Here is an 18,921-nt window from a genome sequence, read left to right as displayed (position 1 = left end):
TTAAAAAGAAAAAAATCTCCAAAATTATTGGGTGGCAGGCAGTGTCATAGGTCACAGGTCTATGACCAGGTCACATGACCACTGGCCACATTCCCCTCCCCACAGTCTCTCCAGACTACAAGACACTTCTGTCTGCATACAGGTATGCAGAGTGTCAGCTTCCATCACAAAATGTGTTTTGATGACTGCTCTTTGTTCCATGCCATAATAGTAAAATGAGAGAATAAACATAAGGTGTTTATTTTGCTAACTATTAAGCTATACAGAGTTGGGGTGTTGGGTATCAAAGTCTCTTGCACTCTAAAGTTAGGAAATGAGAGGGATTATGTTATAAAATCAAGCATTTCATTTCAGAGAGCAGCAAGAGTAAGAATTGGGAGAAGGTGAGTGGCTTCTATATCATTTCAACATAAGAGGAATAAGAAAGATCACGATGGATGTTCTATTCAAGGACTTTACACATGCCAACAATTTTACTTTGATGATTTCACTATCATTCCAATTTTCTTTCTTTCTTTTTTTAATGGTTCAACAATGCATGATTTTTATTCCCTTGCTCTGAGAGCTTGTATCAAAAAAATATATATTAAACCAAGGAAAATAACTGAAGATTTACGGGCCTCTTGTGCTTTAAAAAGGAAAAAAAGATAGCCACTAATTTGCTCAGATACAGCAGGCTTAGTGGTCTTGTATTTTCAACATTTTCAGAATGTTTCCTAAGGTAGGAGGAAAAGGGAAACATTCACTACCCCTTCCCAGAATTTAAACAGAGGGCAGTAGACATTCTTTACACCCAAATAAAACTATGGCAGCAGTTCACTTGTGACCAAGGTGAATGTAGAATGGAGATGTTCTAAACACAGCTAGGACTCTCAGCAAAACTAATACACTAAAATCATGATTACATTTTGAAAGAAAATGCACAAAAACCAAATAGAAATTTTGAGATTTTTTCATTTGAAGGTAAATCTTAATGCTATTAAATTCACAAATATGCTAATTTAAATACCCAATTCTATTATCTAAAACACACATTGCAAACATACAAATATCTATTCTCTCCACATGTCAGAGCCATCATGTCATGGTTTGGAGATGCGGAGAATAGATTCCCCTTAAACTGCAAGTCAGCAGGTGTTTCTTTACAGTTAACTTTAGCAAAATTCATACAAAATAGTAATTAACAATGATCTTCTTTACTTGTTAACTCACAAGGAAACACCTTCAAAACTGCATTTTGTTAATATTTCTGTACTAAAATGTAGAAAAACTGAACTACACAAAGGTAACTATGGTGGTGGTGGAAACTATAATGATTTTGGAAATTATAGTGGACAACAGCAGTCAAATTATGGACCCATGAAAGGGGGTAGTTTTGGTGGAAGAAGCTCGGGCAGTCCCTATGGTGGTGGTTATGGATCTGGTGGTGGAAGTGGTGGATATGGTAGCAGAAGGTTCTAAAAACTCAGAGGAAAAGGGCTACAGTTCTTAGCAGGAGAGAGAGCGAGGACTTGTCAGGAAAGCTGCAGGTTACTTTGAGACAGTCGTCCCAAATGCGTTAGAGGAACTGTAAAAATCTGCCACAGAGGAACGATGATCCATAGTCAGAAAAGTTACTGCAGCTTAAACAGGAAACTCTTCTTGTTCAGGACTGTCATAGCCACAGTTTGCAAAAAGTGCAGCTATTGATTAATGCAATGTAGAGGCAATTAGATGTACATTCCTGAGGTCTTTTATCTGTTGTAGCTTTGTCCTTTTCTTTTTCTTTTCATTACATCAGGTATATTGCCCTGTAAATTGTGGTAGTGGTGCCAGGAATAAAAAATTAAGGAATTTTTATCATTCCTATTTTCTAGATGAGGAAATTGTAGCTTATGATTGTTAAAACAAAAACCTTGCCCAAGTTTGTACAAGTAGAAGACCTAGGATTCCTTCTCAGGCAATCTGACCCAACAGCATGTGCTCTTTACCTATAGCCACATCACGCCAAGAATGTGGAATGCTCTTTTTCACAGATGTGTCTGCTGCACATAATTTCAGAGCTGGTAGTAAAGAAGTACAATGGTGTTTCTCTTTTCATATTTTGATTATAAAGTTTGGGTTACCAGCAGCTAGGTGCTCCCCAGCTCACTAGGACTGCACTAAAGACCCTCTGGCTTCAGCATCCATGAGGATGTGCAGGAGTTACTGGGCTGAGCTCTGCTTCATTGCAGCTGTCAGCACTGAATCGCTGGAGTAGGGAGAGCTCTCCCAGCCACCACTGTTCCCTTCACAGGAGATCATGCTCACAGTCTTCTCTCTGTGATCTGAGCATCCCCTTCTCCCTCTGCTTCACAACCCTGTACAGGCTCTCCCCCACCAGGAACCCCCTGTAACACACCAGGAATCAGGAGTGAACTACAGCTTGGGCTGAGAACACTGGTTCTCTGTGTTTGATACTAATAGGAACCATTTTTAAAGGCTTTGATAAACTTCTTTTCCTTTTTCTTGACACTGTGGTAACAAACATCTATAGATTTCAAAGGAGGTACGAAAAGTGTTACAATGAATTTTAAAATATATCAAGTTTAGCTCTTGCCTCTTTTCAACAGAGGAATGGATTTTTTTTTTTTCTAGAAGTGGGAAAAAGAAGGACCCATACGTTTTTCAATATTCTCTGTGATTGAAACTTGTTGGTTTGATGAAGAGAAGAGTGAAATAGCTGAGCCTGCATGTCTGTAATTCTTTTTTTTTTTTTAATTTTGTTGGCGTAAGTTGATTTACAATGTTATGTTAGTTTCAGGTATACAGCATAGTGATTCAGTTATACGTATATTCATTCTTTTTCAGATTCTTTTTCCATTTAGGTTTTGTAGAATATTCAGTAGAGTTCTCTGTGCTATACAGTACATTATAACCCATTTGCTCCAGGTCATGAAGGTTCAGTCAGTACACGGAGAAATCAGGATATCCTGTTGAAAAACAGGGACCCACTTCTACTTCAGCTCTTTTCGGATACTCTTGATTTTGTCTTTAAAATGGGGATAATGGGGATAATGGCTTCAAGTTTCCTGTTCAGTGTAGAGGGACCTTGGAAGTGGTCACTCCTGTCCTCACATAAGAGAAAAGCTGAACAAACTGAAAATTAACAACTCTTCTTAGATACATCAGAGAATTGAGGTCACAGGGGAAAATGCTGCCACCAGACTGGGGAGAATCACAATTTACTGGAATAGAAACCTCCACGGGGATCAGTACTATGGGAGGAAAACCTAAATGTAATTGATGAAGAAAACATAGCCTGTAGTTGATGAATTGCTAGAGGTGCCACGTGGACAAGTCTAAGAGATAAAAACTCCAGGGGGCCTCACACAGTTTTGAATTTTACCTCCAAGAGCTCTGCTAAACTCTCATAGTTACGGTTGGAAAAAAAATTCCCTTGTGCTTCTATCGGGGGCTGAGGAAAGGTAGCCTTTCTGAAATACACTCAGGACATTCTGTTCCTCTAACACGGGGGTGCTAACAGTTAGATATTGATGTCTGGGGGGCAGTGAAAGGATGAGATGTGATAATATGTGTAAAGCACGTAGTACAGTGTCTGTAAGAGCTGCTGTTACAGTTATTTTCACCATTTTCCTGGGCATCCGCTGTGTGTTATCCACATGTACTAAAGAAGCTATGCGTCAATAGAGATCCAGATCTAGTCTGCAAGAATTTCTGTGAAACTGAGCTTGAGGCATATCCTTAAAACTTAGAGCAACTTGCATCTTGGAAGTGTAACTATAATTTGGTGTACCATCATATACATTCCCCAGGAGTCCCATGAAATAGTAATTCATTCCCTTCCAACACAAAGAAAAGAGACAATTTCCCAATGCTACTTTACTTCCTAGGTCCTTTACTTCAGAAACCAGGGTTAGAAAAGCCACTATTTACCCTCGAGTGTCCTGGCAACTTCCAGTTCCCTGGACAGCATCTTTTCAGCTTAGTGGTGATGGGTCTGCAGTGACACGGATAGTGTTTCTCGCCAGAGCAAACAGTAGCAGACACACAGAGAAATTGTTGGCTGGAGACTGCAAAGAACATCACAGTTACAATCCATTCTAAAGAGACAAACACAGAGGCAGGCAAACCAAGCAGAGAGGAGCCCTTCGCCAGGAAAAACCCCCAGGGGCCAGGTGACAGGTGTTTGAAAATCCTGTATTTTAATATTTCCTTCTTGGTTTTTAAAATTTAGTCTCTCCTTTGGAAATCTCAGAAATAATTCCTTTTATTACCCTTTTCTTTTCCCTCAGGTAACAACAGAGATTTGAAACTAATTTATGTATTTCCATACTTCTCATATATAAGGCCCATCCTTACTTTCACTCTTCCGTTTCAAAGAATTGCATTTCATTTTCTGGATAATTTGCCCTCATTCTTCTTCCCATTGACCTTCAGGCTGTTACTAATAGTAGTAGATGGAACATAGTACATTTAAAATGACTTCTTTCTGTTCTTCTCATCAGATGCACAAAATGGCTTAGTGTAGTTTAGTTTCTTAAGCACCAAAGGGAATTCCTGCAGATAATTTGGCTTTCTTATTTATTTGGAAAAGCTAATGATGCTTTTGAACTGTGGTATTGGAGAAGACTCTTGAGAGTCCCTTGGACTGCAAGGAGATCCAACCAGTCCATTCTGAAGGAGATCAACCCTGGGATTTCTTTGGAAGGAATGATGCTGAAGCTGAAACTCCAGTACTTTGGCCACCTCATGAGAAGAGTTGACTCATTGGAAAAGACTCTGATGCTGGGAGGGATTGGGGGCAGGAGGAGAAGGGGACGACAGAGGATGAGATGGCTGGATGGCATCACAGACTTGATGGACGCGAGTCTGAGTGAACTCCGGGAGATGGTGATGGACAGGGAGGCCTGGCGTGCTGCGATTCATGGGGTCACAAAGAGTCGGACACGACTGAGCGACTGAACTGAACTGAACTGAATGTTCAAAAATTCTGAAGTAGACTGTGGTTGCCTGTGCTCGTCAAAGGTAATCTGCTTGGTCCCTGGTCAGTAGGACTTCTGGGGAAACTGTAATTGAAATTGAAAATGACACGTCAATTAAGTATATGATCTGTTCACTTGCTCTTGAACCAAGGCACACCCAGAGGGCCAGCACAGTGCCTTTTCAAGTCGCTAACTCCCAGAGGTTAAAAATTTGCTTCAAACTTTCCAAGGTCCTTAAGGACATATTGTAGAGGTCTCATTCATAGATTTATATATTCAGCAGGGTAAAAAAATTGTTATTTGTCTACCAACTTATTAGCATTTTGATTAGCATCTTAAGTGAGTATATATAAAATGCATAGTGATTAAACTTAGGAATGAGATCTGGAAGGGATAACTAATATTTTTGATGAAAGGACATAAAGTTATCAGAACAGAACAGAATTGGAAATCAAAACAAGCAAAAGGAAGTGTAATAGAAAACATAGAAAGGTTGACACTTTCATTAACAAGTACCTTGCCAAGGCATAGGATCAGGATAGGGGAGACCCACGTTTTTAACAGTGAATGTGAAAAAAGGTGCTGAACCTTTGAGAATTACTTTATTGTTAAGTCAAGTGTGATAGGACATAAGAATATTGTTATACTCTGCACTGACCAGATAAATATCTGGAATATTGTGACCAATTGTAGGAGCCATGCATGGGATTTTGACATCTGCAGAGATGTCAGCTTTAACCCGGATGTGTGGGCTGTTTTGAGCATGTCCCATGTGGAACAGGGATAAGGCAATGGCACCCCACTCCAGTACTCTTGCCTGGAAAATCCCATGGACAGAGGAGCCTGGTAGGCTGCAGTCCATGGGGTCGCTAAGAGTCGGACATGACTGAGCGGCTTCACTTTCACTTTTCACTTTCATGCATTGGAGAAGGAAATGGCAACCCACTCCAGTGTTCTTGCCTGGATAATCCCAGGACGGGGGAGCCTGGTGGGCTGCCATCTCTGGGGTCCCACAGAGTCGGACATGACTGAAGCAACTTAGCAGCAGCAGCAGCAGCATGTGGAACCGAGGGGCTAATGAAGCTGAGGTTATCCAGTCAGGAGGAGAGGATGCTTACGGAGCTGTGATTCTGACACCTGAAGTTTTTTCAGAGGGTAAATGAGTCAACTCTCTTTGATTCTTAAGGCAGAACACATGAACAGAAGCTATAAGGAAGTTGATTTTAACTCAAATTTATGGAAGAAAATTTTAACAATTGTAGTTGTTCATCAGTGAAGTAGGCTGGTTCACAGCCTAGCGAACTTTCTGTCATTTGATGGGGAGGGCTAGGCTAGAATACCAGCGTCATGCCAGCAAGAGGGACACTGCGCTAAGTGGAAGAAGGACAACCCTCAAGAGTCTTTCCCACTTTATGATTCTTTTAATTAATTTAAGATTAATACAATTAAAAGGCTTTTCTCATATCTATCTTTTATAAAATCCAGTTTGCTCTCTGGGACTTCCTTCATGCCCACTCATGTTTTCATATTTTCCCATGAACATTTCAGAAACGTTCACATGAGCGTATTTAAAAGGGTAGGCAAACTTACACAGTGACTGTATGTCCCTTTGACATTCATATGCTGCCAGATTTCTTCATTTTTTATTGGGGTATTGTCAATTTACAATGTTACGTTGCTTTCAGGTGTACAGCACAATGAGTCAGTTATACATATACATATATCCACTCTCTTAGGCTTTTTTCCCCATACAGGTCATTACACAGTATTGAGTTGAGTTCCCTGTGCTATACAGTAGGTCTTTATTAGTTACGTGTTTTATACTAGTGTGTATGTGTCAATCCCAATCATCCAATTTATCCCTCTCCCCCTTTCCTCCCTGGTAACTCTAAGATTGTTTTCTACATTTGTGACTGTTTCTGTTTTGTAAATAAAAATTGCTTCATTTTTATCCTCGGCAAGATTAGGGCAGTCTACTCCATTCTATATGCCAGGATTTATTTCATTATTCTAAAGTTTAATGAAACACATATGCATTCTGAAGGCACATCTTTGGGACTCACTGTGAATCTTATGGGGCTTCCATGGTGATGCAGATGATAAAGAATCTGCCTGCAATGCAGGAGACCAGGGTTTGATCCCCAAAGAAGAGAAGATTCCCTGGAAAAGGGAATGGCAACCCCCTCCAGTATTCTTGCCTGGAGAATTCTATGGCCAGAGTAGCCTGGTGAGCTACAGTCCATGGGGTCTCAAAGAGTTGGATGAATCCTATTGGGGATATAAATCAGGAAATAGTTTAAAGAAACCACATACCATCTTCAAGGTTAGCAGGTTGACAGACTCTTCTAATTAATCCTTTGGTCTTCTAATTAATCCTTTGGAGGATCTAGACCCACATATCCACCAGCCTCATCCCCGCTCATCCTCTGTACTCCTGCCACCTTATTTGCGGCCACTGCAACTGATATAATCAGCCTTTAAAATTGAACATCTTCTATTTCTTATGCTGGAGAAAATTCCAGTATGGTTTTCTCTGTGTAAATCTCTGCAGTTACATTTAAAATGTATACATAATGATGACGCCTATATTTCTGCAGATTTTGGAGTTGGTCTAATTTTGGACTAGAACTTGGGATTGATCAGCTTTCTTTATCACATTTTCTTTCAAGGCATCCTAGAAATCCACAGGACTCAGTTAGAATCCCACCTCAGGGTGATGGTAGGTAGGTAATCAGGCTGAGAAAATGAGCAGATCTAGAATACTCAGAGTTGTTTTCTGACTATGGCTTAACTGAACACGCTTAATTCAGAACCTAGTATCTGGGCTAGTTCACATAAAAGATGGTAAAAAGATCTTCTTAACGACCAATTGCAGGCCTGGTGAAGCTTAGCACCTCCATAAGGGGAGAACCTTGATTGGTGAAAGGCTTATGTCTGTAGGAATAGGAGTGTCAAACGAAACAGTTACCTGGCTTTCTGGGGTGTCAAAATTTGTCAGAGCAAGACATCATTGTTCAAACCAATAGTCAAGAATTATAATCCTATTTTTGTTCTTGGCAGACTGCTTGTGTTGGGGGAAGTTTACCTTAGCATGTAGGTTCCTGGGTCAGAAAGGAAAATGATGATACATGCCTGTTTTACTGGCCCAGTTTTTCCCACTGATAATCATAACAGTTGTATTTACTGAAGACATCTGTGTGGTTCTGTGGACATAAAATAGAGAAATGCTTAAGCTTATATTTATTAAGAAAGTGTGAAATGCAATCAGAATGTTTACTGTCCTTAAGTTTCATAATATATACAGATTTTCTTTTTGCTTTTATTCTTGTTCATATGGTTGTGTTCTCCTACTGGCAGTATTTATAAAAAGGAAATACATTATTGCACCGTCTCTTGTTTTCTTTTTCCCTCAGTTCTTTAACACATACACAGCTCTGATTTCAGCAGCCAGTGTGGTCTTAGATGAGACTGAGCACTGTATATTGTTTCTAGTGTTCAACTGTCTTCTAGGGCTTTTCTCTTTCAGTACAGTTCAGTCACTTAGTCATGTCTAACTCTTTGCGACCCCATGGACTGCAGCATGCCAGGCTTCCCTGTCCATCACCAATTCCCAGAGATTACTCAGACTCATGTCCATTGAGTAATGATGCCATCCAACCATTTCATCCTCTGTTGTCCCCTTATCCTCCCACCTTCAATCTTACCCAGCATCAGAGTCTTTTCAAATGAGTCAGTTCTTTGCATCAGGTGGCCAAAGTATTGGAGTTTCAACTTCAGCGTCAGTCCTTCCAATGAATATTCAGGACTGATTTCCTTCAGGATGGACTGGTTGGATCTCCTTGCAGTACAAGGGGCTCTCAAAAGTCTTCTGTAACACCACAGTTCAAAAGGATCATTTCTTCAGTGCTCAGCTTTCTTTATAGTCCAATTCTCACATCCATATATGACTACTGGAAAAACCATAGCTTTGACTAGATGGACCTTTGTTGGCAAAGTAATGTCTCTGCTTTCTAATATGCTGTCTAGATTGGTCATAACTTTTCTTCCAAGGAGCAAGCGTCTTTTAATTTCATGGCTGCAGTCACCATCTGCAGTGATTTTGGAACCCCCCAAAATAAAGTCTGTCACTGTTTCCAATGCTTCCCCATCTATTTGCCATGAAGTGATGGGACCAGATGCCATGATCTTCATTTTCTGAATGTTGAGTTTTAAGTCAATTTTTTCACTCTCCTCTTTCACTTTCATCAGGAGGCTCTTTAGTTCTCCTTCGCTTTCTGCCATAAGGTTGGTGTCATCTGCATATTTGAGGTTATTGGTATTTCTCTTGACAGTCTTGATTACAGCTTGTGCTTCCTCCAGCCCAGTATTTCTCATGAGGTACTCTGCATAGAAATTAAATAAGCAGGGTGACAATATACAGCCTTGACGTACTCCTTTACCTATTTGCAACTAGTCTATTGTTCCATGTCCAGTTCTAACTGTTACTTCCTGACCTGCATACAAATTTCTCAAAAGGCAGGTCAGGTGGTCTGGTATTCCCGTCTCTTTCAGAATTTTCCACAGTTTATTGTGATCCACACAGTCAAAGTCTTTGGCATAGTCAATAAAGCCGAAGTAGATGTTTTTCTTGAACTCTCACACTTTTTTGATGATCCAATGGATGTTGGCAATTTGATCTCTGGTTCCTCTGCCTTTTCTAAATCCAGCTTGTACATCTGGAAGTTCACGATTCATGTACTGTTGAAGCCTGGCTTGGAGAATTTTGAGCATTATTGTGCTAGGGTGTGAGATGAATGCACTTGTGCAGTAGTTTGAGCATTCTTTGGCATTGCCTTTCTTTGGGATTGGAATGAAAACTGACCTTTTTCCAGTCCTGTGGCCACTGCTGAGTTTTCCAAATTTGCTGGCATATTGAGTGCAGCACTTTGACAGCATCATCTTTCAGGATTTGAAATATCTCAACTGAAATTCCGTCACCTCTCCTAGCTTTGTTCATAGTGAGGCTTCCTAAGGCTCACTTGACTTTGCATTCCAGGATATCTGGTTCTAGGTAGTGATCACACCAACATGGTTATCTGGGTCATGAAGATCTTTTTTGTACAGTTCTTCTGTGTACTTTTGCCACCTCTTTGCCATCCCCCTAATAGAGAGATGGGATTTCCCTGGTAGCTCAGTTGGTAGAGAATCTGCCTGCAGCGCAGGAGACCCAGGTTCGATCCCCAGGTTAGGAAGATCTGCTGGGGAAGAAAATGGCAACCCACTCCAATATTCTTGCTTTTAAAATGCTATGGACCCAGGAGCCTGGTGGGCTGCAGTTCATGCTGTCACAAGAGTCAGACACAACTTAGCAACTAAACCACCACCAATAGGAGGAGTACTTATTAATCATATTTTATAAGGAATGAAAAAAGACTGTCTAGCCAAAGACTTTAGCCAGACAATAGAACTTTCTGCAGTTATGACAGTGCCCTGGACCTGCACTATCCCGTGTTGTAGCCACTGACCTCAAGTAGCTCTTGTGCATTTGAAATGTGGCTAGTGTGGATGAGGAACTGAATTTTTAATTTTATTCAGTTTAAATATAAACAGACATATGTGACTAGTAGCTACTGTATTAACGAACACAGCAAACAAAGAATTCATAGCATCAGCGAAGATAATCGGGTAAATGTACTGATCAGTGGGATTCACCCTCTAACTGCCTCGTTTCTATATGGAGCCAGATGTCACTTACAGTAATGCAGCAGGATTTTTGGTAGATGTTAAAATGGTCATCGAAAAAAGGTGAGGGAAAATCCACCCAGAGGATTTTTAATTGTTATAGAGATTATTCTCTATTCTGTGCTGGTTTCTTTATACATCTGTCATACAGATTTACCATCGGTTACTTTCACAAGTGTTTCAGGCTGGATAGTACTTTTTTTCCCATTTCGTAGAAGAGAGGAAACTGAGGTACACTGATTTTAAAAAAACCTCAGTATTCCAGAGCCAGTAAGTGGTGGAACCCAGGTTTGAACCCAGGTAGAGTTCTTCATGAACGCACCTGCAATGAATCTTTCCCACATTGTCTTCAGAGCATATGTGCACATTGCCTTAGTTCTCTTTGGGAACTGGGCTGGGAGGTGTTAAGAACGTGAGCCCTGGCACCACACTGGTTGATTTGAATCCTCCCTTTACTACTTACAAAGTTTGTGAAATTGAGCAAATTACTTAGTATCTCTGAGCCTCAACTGTCTCCTTTTAATACAGAAATAATAAAGGCACCCACTTATAGGGTTGTGATGAGGGTTAACAGTTCCTGGCACATTGTTTGAACCATGTGTATTTGTCATTATCATTATTTTTTATTTGAAAGAGATTGATCATGTATGTAAGGATGGTGATGTAAAGTGGTATCAATAGATGAAATAGAGATAGGCTTTGGGCATGCTTCCCTAGACAATAAGAGAGACCCTAATAATTCAGATGACTCAGGAAAAAGCACCCTGCTGTTCAGCCACTTTGGTGTCGCTGTCACTGGAATTACAAAGTTCCAGGATCTGCATGCCCTCATATCTTCGCTTTTCATGTTACATCTCCTTTGGTGTCTTTGATTCGCTCTGAATGCTGAGCAGTGACAAACACTAACACAGCTGGAAAGAGCCATAAGATTTGCTTTTCTGTCTTCCAGCAGGGAATTATTGCCATGGATACCAGCATCAGAGGAAGGCTGGGGAGCTCTCTCAACTTCTTTCCTAAGTGGTCTGACATCTGTCTCTGGCAAGGCCAATAATGAATGTGCTGCTAGCTTCATAGCAAACGGAAGACTCATCCACACCTCTTTTGTTTTTTCCCCACAGATGGCCTCTGCCCAAGATGCCAGGTATGGCCAGAAAGACTCCTCTGATCAGAACTTTGACTACATGTTCAAGCTGCTCATCATTGGCAATAGCAGCGTGGGGAAGACATCTTTTCTCTTCCGTTACGCGGATGACTCCTTTACATCTGCGTTCGTCAGCACAGTTGGGATCGATTTCAAAGTCAAAACTGTATTCAAAAATGAAAAGAGAATTAAGCTCCAGATTTGGGTAAGTGACTTTGAACCGACAGCATCCTTCAGCCTAGGACATTGACTGTATGTGTGTGAGGCAAACGCTTTCTGCCTTGTTCTGATCCCATGGGGGTCCATCAGCCCCCATTGCCAGGTTCTTTGCCACAGCACATTCTAGTTCAAAGGCCAAGAGAGTGATGCCTCTCTAAGGTGTGGAGACTGAATTAGACCTTGTTGTCATTTGATGCTTCTCAAGACTCTTCAGAAGAAAGAAAATCCAAATGTCTGTCTGTTGTGGTGAGGAACACTCAATAGAAAGTCTGGCTCTGTCTTATACGGTCTGTGTGACCTGGAGCAAGTCTCTGAGTCCTTCTCTGACACTTTTCTAATTGACAAAATAGGCAAACTGAAACTAGCCTTTTCAAGTCACAGGAAGCAGCCTGCCCTGGTCATTTTAAAGCATATTATAGAGAAAGCTTAGGTTTATTCCCTTCATAATGCCCTAGCTAAATTTTGTAAAGTGTCTATTTAATCTCCTCAGACTTTGTGCTTTCAGCAATAAGAGTTATGTTTACCACACAGTCCAACACAGCAAGACACATGAAATAAAGTATTTATTTTAAACAGGGTTTTTCCCTAAGGAGAAGGTTCTTCAATAAGTTTTGAGACTGTGTACCTGGCTTTCTGCCTCTTCCTCACCCCTTGTAGAAGATCAGAGATTCCTTAACTAAACGGTTGTGATAACTGAGGAGAATAGCAAGTGACAAACAGAAGAGAAAGTACATATGGGTAGCAGGTTTGAAATAAATAAGAGATGAAGTAACAAAAAAAATTGACTATACCAATAGAGAGTTATATAGTATTTTTTGTACAGCATGTAATGTATGGGCACCATGGTAGAATGCTTTTATAGTGAGTTTTGGTCCCCTTTCTCTGTTCTTTTGTACATCTGCCACTCAGATGGATTTGAGCTATAAATGGATGTTTCCCAAGAATTTAGCTTTCTGTCTTCTTCTGATACAATTCCAACACCTACTAACATTTGTTGCTGGTGCCAGGGTTGATTTGTAGGACTGATGATAAGCTTGCCTCCTCAAATATGGAAAGCTGAAAGAAAGACAAATCTTGGAGTAAAACACTTATATTTTTTTTTAAAGGAAAGATCCCTTAAGATATCTGTATATAATAAATATAGCAGATGTCCTTTCATATCTTAAAGCTCTTAGGAATAAAATTCAAAGATGCAGGTATACATACAGGTAGATATCCTCTTAGGCAGCTTACAGTAGATTATTAGATTTTAGTTATTCTCATTATGGAGTTTTCAAAGTCTAATTAGAACTCAGAAAAGAACTTGGAAAAATAGACCCAGTTCCCATTGCTGCTCTACTGGTTCCCAAAGATATTTTTGTTGGGTGGATCCCTCTTTAGAAGCATGCAGCCCTGTATATGGAGACAGAAAGAGCTGTGTTTATTGCTTCACATTCTCTTCCTTTGAGCTTTAAGCAACTGATTATTATGTGGAGATAACTTTCAGATCCAGGCCTAAGAAAGGTCTCTTTGTTTTTATGGACTTTGATGAATTGAAAATTGATTTGGTAACTACACATCTCTTACCTTTGTGACCATGTTCTTTCTGCTAATACGGAAGAACTGTTATTTCTCTGGCTGACAGCTCCTGCCATTAATCTTAGGAATGTTTAAAGGTGGTTGTTGTGATTGTTTAGGTAAAACACCAACATGGTGTATAAATGCAATCCTATAATTTCTAGCAGTTTCTTAATTTAGGTTCTTGAAAGAATTGCTCTGTAGAGATGTAAAGTCATCTGTCCTTAATACAAAACAGATATACTTCAAATAATATACATTTTTGAGAATTATAATCTCATACTTACAAAAACATTTCAAAACCCTCAGTGATAGTACCAGGCCAGAGTTCACTCGTGTATACTGAAGTTTGGTTGCATCTGTTCAGGTCTTCTGCGTGAAAGTTGCTCTTTTCTGAGCCTTGCAAAGCCCAATTTGGCTCCCTGAACTGCTTCTACTCTGATACCTCCTTGTGCTTCTCAGTTACCATTAACTTCAATAAAAAGCCCCTGACATATAAATCTGTTCAAATTTGTCTCTACTCATCCATAATCCAGGCTTCCCCAGTGGCTCAGCAGTAAAGAATCTGCCTGCAATGCAGGAGACATAGGAAACGCAGGTTCGATCGCTGGGTTGGGAAGATCCCCGGGAGAAGGGCGTGGCAATCTACTCCAGTATTGTTGCCTGAAGAATCCCCATGGACAGAGAGGCCTGGCGGGCTACACTTCAGGGGGTTACAGAGTCAGACACGACTGAAGCAACTTCCATGCACGCATGCATCCGTAATCTACCATTTCCCCAAAACCTCTAATTCTCTTCATAGCCCAGTCCAGCCTGGGAGCTCATTCTCCATTCTGTGGACACTCACACTCCCTTCAGGGATAAGCCACCCAGGAACCCTTCACCCAGCTCTCTCCTCACCTCAGTCACAATGGTAGTCTATTTTCTTTGTGATCAAAACAATCTTATTTCTTTTTCTTAACATTGGGAACTCTTAATGTGCCCATGATTCTGGGGGTGTGAAAATAGATTTGACACTACGTTATTCCAACTGGTCTACTAGATTGTGAACCACTCAAAAGCAAAGATTTTGGCTCATTGAACCTATAGTATAGTTGGGAAAAGAAATGAATACTCATGGAGTAATTGTATGTCTATAAGCAAATATCAAGCTGTGTAAATATTATATGCAGCTAGCATTTATTGAACATATACCTATGCCTTATATCTAATTCCCACAACAACCAAACTCTTTATTATTACTCCTGTTTTATACAAGAAACCTAAAGGTTTTTGTTATTGTTTACTTGCTAAGTCATGTCTGACAAATTAAATAGCATGTCCAAGATCATAGATGTCAAGGGGTTGATTCCAGGCGAGGTCTATCAAATTCTAATGCTTTGGTTTGTTCCCATTCACCATGTTGCCCTAATTAAGACGTGTTCTCATGAACAGGTCATAGAATCTTAGACAATGTATCCTGGGATGCTGAAAAACATGTTTTTGAAAGAGTTTGACCATCTCAATGACTTCAGTCATGCAGAGGAAGAAAGGATAAAGAGTAATAGGCTAGCTTGCTTAAATCTAAACATTCCTATAGTAATTCTAGGGGTTCTTGCTTTGTTATAACTATAGTGGGAAATAATTAGTTGTGTACAGTTTTTTTTTTACTTTATTTATTTGTGACTGTATCTGGCATTGATGGTTTGCCATTTTATATTGCTAGTAGAAGGCAATGGCACCCCACTCCAGTACTCTTGCCTGGGAAGTACTCTCCCATGGATGGAGGAGCCTGGAAGCCTGCAGTCCATGGGGTCGCTGAGGGTCAGACGTGACTGAGCAACTTCACTTTCACTTTTCACTTTCACGCATTGGAGAAGGAAATAGCAACCCACTACAGTGTTCTTGCCTGAAGAATCCCAGGGACGGGGGAGTCTGGTGGGCTGCCGTCTATAGGGTCGCACAGAGTCGGACACGACTGAAGCGACTTAGGAGCAGCAGCAGTCAAACATGAACTGTTTTCCCCAGCTAATAGTATTTTTATGCACTTGTATTAATGTGTAACAAATTCATTAGTGAGTTAGTTAGTTAGTTCAGTCATTCAGTTGTGTCTGACTCTTTGCGACCCCATGAATCGCAGCACGCCAGGCCTCCCTGTCCATCACCAACTCCCAGAGTTCACCCAAACTCATGTCCATCAAGTCGGTGATGCCATCCAGCCATCTCATCCTCTGTCGTCCCCTTCTCCTCCTGCCCCCAATCCCTCCCAGCATCAGGGTCTTTTCCAATGAGTCAACTCTTCACATGAAGTGGCCAAAGTATTGGAGTTTCAGCCTCAGCATCAGTCCTTCCAATGGACACCCAGGACTGGTATCCTTTAGGATGGACTGGTTGGATCTCCTTGCAGTCCAAGGGACTCACAAGATTCATTAAGGTGTCCACAAATATCTTAGCCTGTACTATGTATAATCTGTTTCTACTTGCAGCATTTCTGGAACCAAATGTGGGAGTTTTCCAAACCAAAGAATTCTTTATTTCTATGCAGATACTAACGAGATGTCCTGTAATTTAATACAACGTTGACACTAATTACCCAGAGTTAGCACAGATCCCACAAATAAAGGAATCAGTTCCACAAACCTTATCCCTTCTCCTCCCATCCCCCACTTCAGGCACCCATCACAAATCTGGGCCCCTGTGCTTTTGACCTACAGGATATAAATTGACAGGTCCACAACCCCACCCCTCATGGTTGATAAGTTGCTAGAATAGCTCACAGAATTTAGGAAAAGTTTACTTACTGTTACCAATTTATTATAAAGGACACAGCTCAGGAACAACCAGAGAGAAGAGAAGCATAGGGCAAATTTTTGTGGGGGGCGGGGTGCAGCGTCCTGCAGTCTCTGGTGTGTCACCCTCCCAGCACCCTAATACATGCACCGACCCCAAAGCTCTCTAAACCTCATCCTTTGGGATTTTTATGGAGCTCCCTTTTTTTACATTGGCATGACGGATGCAATCCTTGGTCATTGGTGATTAATTCAGTCTTCAGCCTGTCTCCCCTCCCAGAGGTCAGGGATGGGGCTGAAAGTTTCAACTTTTTGGTCACATAGTTTATTCTGACAGTCAGCCCCTATTCTTTTTATTTTTTATTTTATTTTATATTAGAATATAACTGATTTTCAATGTTGTAATAAGCCCCCATTTTGAAGCTATGTGGGTGTAAACCAGGAGTCACCTCATTAGCATGAACTCTTAGGTGGCAGGAAGGGGCTTATTATGAATAATAAAAGATGCTCCTTTCACTCCCATCACTTAGAAAATTCTAAAGATTATGGAAGCTCTGTGTCAGGAACCAGGAGGAAGACCAAATATGTGTTTTTTATTCTATCACACTATCATAGCCTATTATATATTTCAAAGGAAGAGAAGCAAAATTGTTTCATAGCGATAAAAATCATCACAGATTAGTCCAGTTCATTATTATCTACCAAGAAAAGCTGTAGATATTCATGTAACTCTGATCACTGTATTTTAAACTGTCCACAAATAGAACTGTTTCCAGGTTAGGAAATGAAGATATAAGGAGAGGTGAAGTGATTTGACTTCACCTTACAGTTAGCGCCTGAGCAGAGTCTAAAATCCAGGTCTTCTTCTAGCTAAGCCAATCTGGTTGCTACTTCACGCTCAAAGTAAGTATCACAATGGTGATACATCTCACAGCTTGTTTCCAGTGTTGCCATTAGGCAAAGGAACATCAAACTTGAGGCTAGAGTAGTTCCGCAGTGTCAGCAGGAGAGAACCTGGGTGGTAAGACTGCCCAGTTTTTTATTTGTTGCTGTTCAGTCACTAAGTTGTGTCCAGCTCTTTGTGACCCCATGGACTGCAGCACGCCAGGCTTCCCTGTCCTCCATTATCTCCCGGAGTTTGCTCAGACTCATGTCCATAGAGCCAGCAATGTATTCCAACCATTTCATCCTCTGTCGCCCCCTTTTCCTCCTCCCTTCAATCTTTCCCAGCATCAGGGTCTTTTCCAATGAGTTGGCTCTTCACATCAGGTGGCAAAGTATTGGAGCTTCAGCTTCAACATCAGTCATTCCAATGAATATTCAGCATTGATTTCCTTTAGGATTGAGTGGTTTTATCTCCTTGCTGTTCAACGGACTCTCAAGAGTCTTCTCCAGCACCACAGTTCGAAAGCATCAATTCTTTGATGCTCAGCCTTCTTTGTGGTCCAACTCTCACATCCATCCATATGTGACTACTGGAAAAACCATAGCATTGACTATACAGACCTTTGTTGGCAAAGTGAAGTCTCTGCTTTTTAATATATTGTCTAGGTTAGTCATAGCTTTTCTTCCAAGAAGCAAGAGTCTTTCAATTTCATGAGTAGGTTTTTTGCATGTGCAGTGGGGTTGGGGGGTGGCAGGGATTCTGAAACCACAGACTGGATTATTGGATTTGTAATGATCCACATTTAAAGAACACATTTTAACAGCTACTAAAAACATTGACATTTCTTTCTGGATGTGTTACACCTCCTGTTTGTGGAAGCTGATTACTGCCTTGGAATAAATTTGTTTAGAGACGTACCATGGTTCATTTGTGCTAGGTTACATTCCTTTAGTATCCTTACACATCCCTCTGTCCTTCACTATATTAACATTTCCTGTTGCATTTTTGTTTATTATCATTTCTGTGATTCTCAAGTCAAAATTTTTCAAAATTTTTGAGACTTCAAGTATTAGAGCTTATTCTTTTATTTTGTGTATCTATTTGATTCTATGAAGAATATATTGGAGAACAATTGTGTATCAGTTTTTTTCTTTAAATATAGTAAAATATTTCACCGCTGGAGTCTATAATGTTTTGCTTTTAATTTTTAAGTAGTTTAGCTTCAGGAAAGGCTTTGTAGAGTGGATTTCCTCCCAGTGAGAAGATGGAAAAATAATACAACACCCATTGTTAAGAATATCTTAGTATTGTATTTATTTTCAGTGTCTGTATTACTAGTGTATGAACTTCGAAGTCTATAGCAATCTAAAAAATAAAGAATACTGATAATTCTTGAAACTAAACTATGTAGAGAACTGGGTTTAAATTTGTGGCCCCCCTGAATAAAAGGCAAGTTCCTTTACTGAAAAAAAGCACTTTTCCTTTCTAAGTTAGACCTGCATTGCTCAAGTCCAGAAATCAAGGTTGATTCTCACAAGTAAAAGACTTGACTTGAAAAATTGGAGGATGTAGGTTTAAAGTGGGCAGGGGGCAGGCAGACAAAGGGGATAGCTGTTTCCTTATTAATTAGAACTGGCATTTTATCATTTTTGCATTCTCTTTTTC

At 40.4% G+C, this 18,921-nt stretch overlaps 1 protein-coding gene across 2 annotated transcripts in view; it reads left to right on the top strand.

The window, feature by feature from the left end:
• RAB3C (RAB3C, member RAS oncogene family) overlaps positions 1–18,921 on the top strand; it is a 303,016-nt gene that overhangs the window by 16,497 nt on the left and 267,598 nt on the right. For both annotated transcript variants that reach the window (XM_005694681.3, XM_005694680.3), the window contains exon 2: positions 11,804–12,031. In XM_005694681.3, coding sequence (XP_005694738.1) covers positions 11,804–12,031 — 228 coding nt within the window. The remainder of the gene's footprint in view (positions 1–11,803; positions 12,032–18,921) is intronic.

Source organism: Capra hircus, chromosome 20 (assembly GCF_001704415.2).
Source record: "Capra hircus breed San Clemente chromosome 20, ASM170441v1, whole genome shotgun sequence".
Lineage (NCBI taxonomy): Eukaryota > Metazoa > Chordata > Mammalia > Artiodactyla > Bovidae > Capra > Capra hircus.
The sequence above is the reverse complement of the archived record's forward strand: the minus strand, read 5'-3'. Positions and strand labels throughout refer to the sequence as shown.